The sequence below is a fragment of the Dendrobates tinctorius genome, unplaced genomic scaffold (assembly GCF_039654945.1).
Source record: "Dendrobates tinctorius isolate UK_male_01 unplaced genomic scaffold, ASM3965494v1 ptg000015l, whole genome shotgun sequence".
In the NCBI taxonomy this organism is placed as follows: Eukaryota; Metazoa; Chordata; class Amphibia; order Anura; family Dendrobatidae; genus Dendrobates; species Dendrobates tinctorius.
The window spans coordinates 44052725-44064150 of NW_027361683.1; the positions used below are offsets into that span (position 1 = coordinate 44052725).

General features: G+C 44.2%; 1 protein-coding gene across 3 annotated transcripts in view; it reads left to right on the forward strand.

Annotated features, from left to right (window-relative positions):
* Positions 1-10513, forward strand: part of GMEB1 (glucocorticoid modulatory element binding protein 1) — a 37773-nt gene extending 27260 nt beyond the window's left edge. For all 3 annotated transcript variants that reach the window (XM_073564094.1, XM_073564102.1, XM_073564109.1), the window contains exons 8-10: positions 6512-6649; positions 9347-9469; positions 9710-10513. In XM_073564094.1, coding sequence (XP_073420195.1) covers positions 6512-6649; positions 9347-9469; positions 9710-10239 — 791 coding nt within the window. In that variant the 3' untranslated portion in view covers positions 10240-10513. The remainder of the gene's footprint in view (positions 1-6511; positions 6650-9346; positions 9470-9709) is intronic.
* Positions 10514-11426: the final 913 nt, after the last annotated feature.

Consider the following 11426-nt stretch of genomic DNA (forward strand, 5'->3'; position numbering starts at 1 on the left):
TCTCCCCCAGTACATGGGTCCTGAGCATAATCAAGGACAGTTTAAAAAATAAATAAATAAAATTCACCCGTCCGCCCAGGCGAACCTTTATAATGACACCCCAAAGGAAAGCCCAAGAGCAACAACTGACCCTGGAGACGGAAGTCTTGGGACTAGTGCAAAAACGAGTCTTACAGGGGGTCCCAGTTCAAGAAGAAGGAAAGGGGCTTCTACTCCCCCCTCTTTTTAATACAAAAACCAGACGGCTCTTGGAGGACCATAGTTAATCTGAGGAGGCTCAATTAGTGGGTAGACAATTGCTCCTTCAAAATGGAGTCAATCAATACGGCCACAAAAATCCTGTTCCAGCACTGCCTCATGGCAGTGATAGACTTAAAAGATGCCTACTATCATATCCCAATCCACCGGGGGTATCAAAAGTACTTGAGAGTAGTAGGGCTCTATGTCCAAGGTCAGGTCAAACACTACCAATACGCAGCTCTTCCGTTCGGCCTGTCTACAGCCCACAGAGTCTTCACCAAGGTGATGGCTAAGGTAATGTCATTTCTTCGTTCCCGGGACATGGTGATCGTCCCATACCTGGACGACTTTCTTGTCATAGGGAGGTCGGAGACCCATTGCACACACCAAGTGAAGGAAGTGATATTAACGTTACTAAGGCTAGGATGGATAGTAAACATCACCAAGTCGGGACTAACACCAGTAAAGGTGCAATCCTTCCTAGGGCTAATACTGGACTCCGAGCGACAGCGCTGCCTCCTACCAGGAAACAATGTGACTAGAATAAGGGGCCTAGCTTGCACAGCAATACAAAGGCCAGCTATAACACTGAGGAACGCAATGTCCCTTTTAGGCTCGTTGACATCATGCATACCCGCGGTAGCGTGGGCACAGTACCACTTAAGACAACTGCAGTGGGAAGTTCTGTCAGCACAGAAACAATTGAAAGGGCGTTTATAGGGCGAACTATGTCCCTCCATGGAGGTAAGAAACTCCCTACTCTGGTGAACTATAGAAGAGCATCTAACAGCTGGTGTCCCGTGGCAGAAACCAATCGAGGACCTCATTACAACCGACGCAAGTGGCACAGGGTGGGGAGCACACCTGAGATCCCACTCGATACAGGGAACCTGGTCCTCACTAGAAAAGGATCACGGTTCAAATGTAAAAGAACTATGGGCAGTAGAGAAAGCCGTGAAACTTTTTCTCCCCTTGCTTCGGGGCCGCTACACCCGAGTCATGACGGGCAATCGTGCAGTGGTAGCTTACATCAACCACCGGGGGAGGGGAAAGAGATCTCGGGGCCTCATGAAAATACCAAATCTACTTTTCCAGTTAGCTGGACAAGATCTGTTGTCCAACACGGCACTGCATATAAGGGGTGTCGAAAATACACAAGCAGAATTCCTGAGTCGCAGACACCCAAGACAGGGGGAATGGTCCCTAAACCCCCAAGTTTTCCAACATATAGTTCAGGCTTGGGGCAAACCAGAAATAGACCTGTTCGCCACCTCACGCAACAGCGGGGTCAGGAAGTTCTGCTCACTGAATTCAAAAGAAAATCCCTTCGCAGTAGATGCCCTACAAATACCCTAGAAGTTCACCCCTGATAACAAAGATCCCCGTAGTAGTCCGGAAAATCGGGGAGGATCGAGCAAGAATAATTCTTATAGCTCCGTTTTGGCCAAGGAGACCTTGGTTCTCCCTTCTGGGACTCATGTCAGTGACGGATCCATGGATCTTACCAGAGGTTCCAGACCTACTCTCCCAGGGACCGGTGGTCCACTCTCAGGTGGGGGGGGGCTTCCATCTGGCAGCCTGGATTTTGAGAGGGCGCTACTGAGTCGCCAGGGATTCTCACCAGGGTTAGTCTCCACCCTGTTGAAAAGTAGGAAACCTATAACATCCCAAATCTACGGTAGAACGTGGAAAAAGTTCCTAGGCTTCCTGGAGGAGCCTTTGGGGGATGTAGCTCCAGTGGGACCTATCCTAGAGTTCCTTCAGTCGGGGCTGCAACCCGGGTTGACCACTGGCACCCTCAGGGTCAGGGTCAAGGTCTCAGCTATGGGGGCCCTGTATGGCTGCGGCCTAGATCGAGGCCGGTCATTATCCCAAAGATAACTCCCTGGAACCTGAATCTAGTCTTAGAGGCTTTAACTAAAGATCCCTTTGAACCATTACATGAACTGTCACCAAAACTACTCACATTTAAAACTGTATTATTGGTAGTCTTAACATTGGCCCGTAGAGTGAGTGACCTACAAGCTCTATCTATATGCCCTCCATATACGCAGATCTTGGATGACAGAGTGGTTCTAAGACCAGACCCGGCCTATCTCCCCAAGGTGGTCCAAAACTTTCATAGGACTCAAGAGATCTCCTTGTCATTTTTCTGTAATAATCCTAAAACCCTGGGGAGCAAAAGTTCCATACATTGGACGTAAAGAGAGCCATATTACAATAAATGTCAATAACTAGTCAGTAGAGGAAAGATCAGTCCCTGTTTGTAGCTTTTCTGGGTAGTAGAAAAGGGTACGGGGTAGCTAAGAGTAACATTGCCAGATGGATCAGGGAGGCCATTATGTTATCCTACTCTGCAAGTGGCGCTCCGGTTCCAGAAGGCATCAAGGCTCGCTCCACCAGAGCCGTGGCTGCCTCCTGGGCAGAGAAGGCTGAGGTATCGATTGAGCAGATTTGTAAAGCCGCTACTTGGTCCTCACCTTCGACCTTTTCTTAAGCACTACCACCGACTTGATCTATCTTCCTCTACTAACCTAACCTTTGGTAGAATGGCGCTGCAAGCGGTGGTCCCTCCCTAGGGTGTCTTATTCTACAAAAGTCTCTCGTGTGCCGTCATGGGAGACGGAAAACACCAAGGTTACTTACCGATAGCTGGTTTTTCCGGAGCCCATGACGGCACCTGTATATTCCCCCCCTTATCACTCCTTTGGTGTGCACTATAGTTTGGGTGCTTTTTTTAGTAAGATATAATGTGGTGATAGTTTTACCATGTGTACTAACCCGGGGGGGCCTCTCATGCTCTGTAAACCAACTGAAGCGAGGGAGAGGTACCGCCCCTTTTATCTTCAGTAGGGTTCCTGTCCTGGCTGGGCGGATTCCCTCTCTCGTGTGCCGTCATGGGCTCCGGAAAAAACAGCTACCGGTAAGTAACCTTGGTGTTTTCCTTCCACATTGCTTTAGTTCCTGTGAAGTACCTGAATGGTTAATAATCTTCTTGAATGTAGTTCTGGGTATCTTGAGTGGTGCAGTTTTTAGAATGGTGTCACTTTTGGGTATTTTCTGCCATATAGACCCCTCAAGGTTACTTCAAATGTGAGGTGGTCCCTAAAAAAAAAATGGTATTGTAAATGTTGTTGTAAAAATGAGAAATCACTGGTCAAGTTTTAACCCTTATAACTTCCTAACAAAAAAAAAATGTTGTTTCCAAAATTGTGCTGATGTGAAGTAGACCTGTAGGAAATGTTATTTGGTAACGATTTTGTGTCACATAACTCTCTGGTTTAACAGAATAAAAATTTAAAATGTGAAAATTGTGAAATTTAAGCCAATTTCCTATTTTTTCACAAATGCAAAAATTATCGACCTAAATTTACCACTATCATGAAGCCCAATATGTCACGAAAAAAACAGTCTCAGAATCACTAGGATCCATTGAAGCGTTCCGGAGTTATTACCGCATAAAGGGACACTGGTCAGAATTGCAAAAAATGGCCTGTCATTAAGGTCAAAATAGGCTTGGTCATGAAGGGGTTAATAGCAGGCACAGTGTTATCAGCAGTTGCTGGGCGATTACATGTGCCCGCTATTACAGAGAATGAATATTCACTGCTCTTCACTTCCATGGGCGTGGGGAGCAGTGTGACCACTACTCAAAGGAATGAATACTCACTGCTCTCCACGCCCATGGAATTGGAGAGCAGGGAGTATTCATTCCCTTTAATAGCAGGCACACATGATCACCTGGCAGCTGCATCTAACATTGTATTTATTCCAAACAAAAAAGAGGCAATTATATTCACCCTACAATTACTATAATCATAACTTATTTAAGTAGACACAATAGAATATATACCCAAAATAGACCACTTAAAAATCAATCTTACCAAGATATTGTTAAATTGAAATTTTTTTTTATTATTATTAGTTGGAGACACCAACAAAAAATATAAAAGACAATTATATTAAAAAAAGCATATAAGAGGAAACAGGCCAACATACACTATTAGATTGTAATAATCCATGACCAGGCAATATAGTTTCTCCAAAAATATCCAATGCTCATGTGCAAACTATTATTATTATTATTATTATTATTATTATTATTATTTATTGTTAGAGCGCCATTTATTCCATGGCGCTTTACATGTAGGGAGGGGTATACATAAAAACAAGTACAATAATGTTGAACAATACAAGTCATAACTGGTACAGGAGGAGAGAGGACCCTGCCCGCGAAGGCTCACAATCTACAAGGGATGGGTGAAAATACAGTAGGCGAGGGTAGGGCTGGTCATGCAGCGGTTTGGTCGATTGGTGGTTACTGCAGGTTATAGGCTTGTCGGAAGAGGTGGGTCTTCAGGCTCTTTTTGAAGGTTTCGATGGTAGGTGAGAGTCTGATGTGTTGTGGTAGAGAGTTCCAGAGTAGGGGTGATGCGCGAGAGAAATCTTGTATGCGATTGTGGGAAGAGGAGATAAGAGGGGAGTAGAGAAGGAGATCTTGTGAGGATCGGAGGTTGCGTGCAGGAAAGTACCGGGAGACAAGGTCACTGATGTATGGAGGAGACAGGTTGTGGATGGCTTTGTATGTCATGGTTAGGGTTTTGTACTGGAGTCTCTGGGCAATGGGGAGCCAGTGAAGGGATTGACAGAGGGGAGAAGCTGGGGAATAGCGGGGGGACAGGTGTATTAGTCGGGCAGCGGAGTTTAGAATAGATTGGAGGGGTGCGAGAGTGTTCGAGGGGAGGCCACTGAGCAGGAGGTTGCAGTAGTCAAGGCGAGAGATAATGAGGGCATGGACTAGGGTTTTTGCAGATTCTTGGTTGAGGAATGAACGGATTCGTGAAATATTTTTGAGTTGAAGTCGGCAGGAAGTGGAAAGGGCTTGGATATGGATTATAAACATACTATACCAATAATATATCAAGTGTCATTATATACTGATTATAAACAATTCCATAAAGTGCATAGTGCATTTCTAAGTATAAAGTAAATCTAAATCATAATAATAACATAAGATAAGTCTCAATCATGATAAGCTTCACTCCCTGAGGAAGCAAACGTGTGAAACGCGCGTTGGAGTGTGGGGTCACAGCGTCCACATACAGAACATGAATCCAGGTTGGTTAAAGTAACTTTTGCTTATCATGATTGAGACTTATCTTATGTTATTATTATGATTTAGATTTACTTTATACTTAGAAATGCACTATGCACTTTATGGAATTGTTTATAATCAGTATATAATGACACTTGATATATTATTGGTATAGTATGTTTATAATAGTTTGCACATGAGCATTGGATATTTTTGGAGAAACTATATTGCCTGGTCATGGATTATTACAATCTAATAGTGTATGTTGGCCTGTTTCCTCTTATATGCTTTTTTTAATATAATTGTCTTTTATATTTTTTGTTGGTGTCTCCAACTAATAATAAAAAAAATTTTCAATTTAACAATATCTTGGTAAGATTGATTTTTAAGTGGTCTATTTTGGGTATGCATCTAACATTGTGCCCACTATTAAAGGTCAATGAATATTCTCTAAAAAAATTAACTAATGAAAAAATGCAGTTTTTTTGTAATTCACTGAAGTGGCAAAAAAAAATAATTCAGATTTGGTCACTTGACATGGAATGACACAGTCGTTCTTTCGCAGATCCTGTGAATAAGAATTTGAGGGGAGGAGAGGAATATCAGAGAAAAAGTATAATAGAAAAATAGAAACATGTGCACCACTTTTGCATTTTTGACACACTCCTGGTTTTGGCTTTCAAATGTCAATTCTTTCTGCGGATTCAAAACCGCAGCTTTTCTGCAGTTGAAAAACCGCAGCATGTGCGCTGCAGAATGTAAATCCCATAGACTTACATTGTACTGTACACTGTCTGCAGAACTGCTGCGGATCCACAGAGGCCAAATCCACAGCAGAATCCACAGCAGAATCCCTGCAGTGTGTGCACATAGCCTTAGACTGACTTTGCCCTCATAAAACAGCCATTTTTATTTCACATTAAAAATAAAAATTTTCCTCCCTTATTTTTTTTTCGTGTGCAGACACATTGTTTGCAAAAAAACGCACAAGCTTGTGAGCAGCATCATACATTGAATATTTGTTCGCTCTCTGAATACTGCACTAGAGCATGTATGTGAAAAGCCCATGTCTGAACGAGGCTTATCATTTATCCTGTTGCTTGATAAGAAATGCAATATATAATTACCACGCAGGCATATTGTAGAAGGAAAACTTTGTACATGTTCTCCTTTCAGAAGAGACTCTGCTTTTCTGGAAAGGGATCTCTGATGTAGGACTTATGGATGAAGTTATCTGCAAAGTCCAGAATGAAATTGAGGAGATTTTAAGTGGTGTCCAACAGAGAATAGGCCAACAACCCTTTCAGATTACAGGTGAGTCAAACTGATCCAGGAGGCGACATGCTACAGAGTGGAATTATTATTATATCATTAAAGGGAAGGTGCCATCCAAAAAAATTTTTTTTCAGCAACTGAAAAAATGTAAAGAATTAATGCTTACATTTTCTTAAAAAAAAATTATCATTTGTTTTTAATTTTGTAAAATAATTTTAAAAAGTTTGGCATTTCCAGCTACTGAAATTTGGCACAAAAACCTAGTGTACAACTAACTCACATTACTGCCCTGCAGTAATTAGGGGCGGAATCTGCTGACATGGGTGTGATGTCACTCCTCTCCTCCCCTTCTGGGTGTTTGCTAAGGGAAAAGAGAGGATGACATCTAGGAACACAGTGAGCAGCCATTTTGATGGGGCCTGCAAAGTTACTGACTGTCTTTGTATACAAAGTCTGGATCAGAACAGGTCACCGATCAGCAGACATGTTTCCTGGATTTCTGTGGAGCAGACAAGCAGACGGTCCATCCATGTGTATAAAACACAGCGCTCTATGTACAATCCCTGGCACCGAACAGGGTGCCCCCCACAGACCACCACACTGCTCTCCTGAAATACTCTGTGCTGCTGTCACCCTGCTCCTTCCCCCATATATCTCCCTCTGTGACCCCCCCCCATAGACCAGCAGACTGCTCTCCTGAAATACTCCTGTGCTGCTGTCACCCTGCTCCTCCCCCATTTATCATGCCCCTGTCGCCTCGCTTTCACACATCGCCAGGACAGGATCTGAGGAGAGGAATGGGGTCTTTGGTCACCGAGGATGGCAGGCAGCAAGGATTTTGGGAGCAGGGTGACAGCAGCACAGAGTATTTCAGGAGAGCAGTGTGTTGGTCTATGGGGGGCACAGAGGGAGATATATGGTGGAGGGAGCAGGGTGACGGCAGCAGAGTATTTCAGGAGAGCAGTGTGTTGGTCTATGGGGGGGCACAGAGGGAGATATATGGGGGAGGAGCAGGGTGACAGCAGCAAGAGTATTTCAGGAGAGCAGTGTGCTGGTCTATGGGAGCACAGAGGGAGATATATGGGGGAGGAGCAGGGTGACAGCAGCACAGAGTATTTCAGGAGAGCAGTGTGCTGGTCTATGGGGGGCAGAGAGGGAGATATATGGTGGAGGGAGCAGGGTGACAGCAGCAGAGTATTTCAGGAGAGCAGTGTGCTGGTCTATGGGGGACACAGAGGGAGATATATGGGGGAGGAGCAGAGTGACAGCACAACAGAAATCCAGGAAACATTTCTGCTGATTGATGGCCTGTTCTGATCCTGACTTTGCATGCAAAGATCCCATTCCCCTCCTCAGATCCTGTCCTGGCGATGTGTGAAAGCAAGGCGACAGGCGCAGTCCGGGGTGACGCTGAAGCAGGATGGGGGGAAATGTAGCCATACAGTTACGATAAAAGTGAGACCCCTGTCTTCAGCTGCCTCACCAGCCCTCCCCTGACTGCACCTAACTATTACCCCGACCCGTGTGCAGGTGCTCAGCAAGGACCACCATAGAATGGGTCCCCTTTTAGCAGATAATAACGCCATATACTTCACACATAATGCCGCCATATAGATCATACACAATATCACCATGTAGATCACACACAAAACCAGCAGGGTGACAGCAGCACAGAGTATTTCAGGAGAGTAGTATCACACAGGATAGGATTAGATACACGGCCCAGCAGACAGTATCACACAGGAGAGGATTAGATACACGGCTCAGCAGTCAGTATCACACAGGATAGGATTAGATACATGGCTCAGCAGTCAGTATCACACAGGATAGGATTAGATACGCAGCTCCGCACACAGTATCACACACAATAGTATTAGATACATGGCTCAGCAGTCAGTATCACACAGGATAGGATTAGATACACGGCTGAGCAGTCAGAATCACACAGGAAAGGATTAGACACATGGCTCAGCAGTCAGTATCACACAGGATAGGATTAGATACACGGCCCAGCAGAGAGTATCACACAGGATAAGATTAGATACACGGCTCAGCAGACAGTATCACACAGGAGAGGATTAGATACACGGCTCAGCAGTCAGTATCACACAGGATAGGATTAGATGTCCAGCAGATGGCCAAGTGTTTTGAAAGAGCAGGGAGCAGCTCCTCCTATGTTTTGCAAGTGCAGGGGCTGCAGCTGGTCGGGTGTTTTGGAAAGAGCAGCTCGGTCTCCAGGAGCTCATCCTGTATCCTCTCCTGCAGCTGGTGTGTGCAGAGTGAACATCCAAGCCCTGTTATGCTGGAACAGTACAGCATCTGGCATAACAGGGCTTGCAATAGAGTGTAAATGGAGCTAAAAGGAAAGCACTGGGCTCTAATAAAATGGCGCCTGGCCACACCTACAGCTGTGAATTGAGCTGCCCACAGAGGCGTGCCCAGTTCATAGCTGATGCTGCTGCAATGATACAGACAGGGGTCGGCAGCTGACTGTTGTCTCTTATGCCCAGGGACTGCCGTAAATGAGCATGGAAAGTGTCGTTCAGCAGCCAGAAAGGTAAGATGGCAGCCCCCAGTGGCTGCATTAATACAGTAAAAAAAACACACCACTGAGTCAAGCTTAGGGGACAATATCTTTTTATACTATTTTCTTTGTTACATTAAATTATAAAAAACACGGCACCTTCCCTTTAACATTTAGGCTAAAAAAATAACCTGTCTGTGTCCGGCTTTTAGATGCCACTGTACTCAGTAACATTGCTCAAACTTTTGGTCTCCTGGATGTTGTGAAAAAAGTTCTTGGGCGAAAAAGGAATCGGGCAGATCAGAGGGAAGAACAATATGATTATACACTTGCCGGTAAGTGTTTTCAACAAACTGTAATTTATAGTACAAAGGATTCTGCATTTGTTGTCTGCACCTGATGAACTTGATTTTGGAAAGCTGCATTTTTCAGTATCCCATACTCCCTTCCCTTAGCTGAGATCTGTTCCTAGTGTTGATTTTACAAATAAAAATTGACAGACACACTTCAGAGAGTTCAATGTGAGAAAATCTTGAAATTGACTGAAATATGAAGATGCATTTTTTTTTTTCCAGATCTTGAAAGGCAGCTTGAAGAACAAAAGAAGCAGGAAGGCAGTCACTCTCCAATTCTTCAGAATGTGGTCCTAATGCCTGTTAACACTCCTAAACCCCCCAAGAGGCCTCGACTTCAACGGCCAGCATCTGCTGGTACTTTAAGTACTCAGTCATCCCAGCCGCATTATACAGTGCTCTCTCCACTCACATTAGCGCCAGTCGGACAGCAGTTTTCATTAGGTGGTTTACGGTATACCACTGTACTAGGCAAAACTGGGGGAGGTGATGCCCTTACTGTATTAGCAACAGAAATGCAGGATTCAGGGTCTTTAGGTGCAGTTATGAGTCCAGTAGAGCTTGTTGCAATGGATTCGGGACTTGGCCAGGATGGAGTTGGAGAAGAGGGGCAGACTATCATTCAGATAGACCCAGCACCGGACCCTGAAGGTGGATCTAAGGTGATGCAGCTTGGTGATGGAAAGGTTCTAGGGGTTGGACACACTGATGACCTGCATAATGTGGAAATTGTGGTGTTAGAAGATGAATAGCAGCCATAGAACGGAGATTGACCTAGATCTAGAGTTAATTGAAAATAAACTTAATTTATTATATTAGAAACCCTTTTTTATTACTTTTTTATGTTGGCTTAATGGCAAAAGCAATGTTAATAGGTGAGCTAGAGGCTTTGCCTTTTAAAGAATGGACCTTTCAGAAAAACCTATGAATATAAGTGCAGCCTGTGCTGATTCTGTATATAGTGTGTAAAGATATGAATGTCAAAAGCTAATTTTTTTTTTTATTAAAATAACAAATGTATTGCTATATTTTGTAATGATGTTTTATTTTATATACTGGCATTACCATGGAGGTGGTAAATCCTACCAAAAAAAGGATAGAAGGATCATTCATTTCAATAAGCAGAAAACACTTGTCTGCAAGGATTAATGGAAAAGCATCTTGTGGAAATCTCTCTACGACTCCAGACTGTCTTCTCCTGTCAGTCCCCTGGTCGAGCTCTTCACCGTTCTCCGTCTTCTGTCCTGAGTCTTCCTCTGCTGAGTCCTCCTGGGACTAACCTCTCTGGAACCCCAACCTGTCCAATTTATCCCCTCTCTCACTGGGAATTTCCCTCCTGGGTTCCTGTCTCCCCGCCCCCCTTGACTAAGCGGTTTCCTAAGCCCTAAGCTGATGTTAAGTCCTGAAATACACTCCCCCCTGCCATCTTGTGGTCAATTCTAGGTACTGAACTCCCTTTTGTGTCTTTCCCTGCTGTTACCTTTCTGTCATTGCCAATCCCTGTCTACAGTGCACACATCGTCCCCTCCTACTTCCAGTCAAGTCTTTCCATCAAGTCACCTTCCCCACATATAGGCCAAAGAAATCTCCTCCCTGATCCATCTAGCTTTTGGAAACTCTTAAGTCCCTTGCTAACCTGAAAGGATACAAATAAGGAATTGTCCTTCCAAGGGTCAGTCACTGAAATGTAATTAGAAACCTTCTTACATCTAATGAATGGAGCCTTTCTTCCTTTTGATTAGTGAGGTTAGGGTAGAAAGAAGGGAGAACTACTTCCTGCAGTCTGTGAAATTTTGATGCCACCTTTGGTAGATACAGGGAATCTGGTTTCAAAACAACTCTATCCTCCCTAAACTGAGTTGTCTAGAGAGGGCCTGCAGGTCACTAACCCTCCTGGCAGACGTTAGCGCCACTAAAAGTTTTGAAAGATAGAATTTTT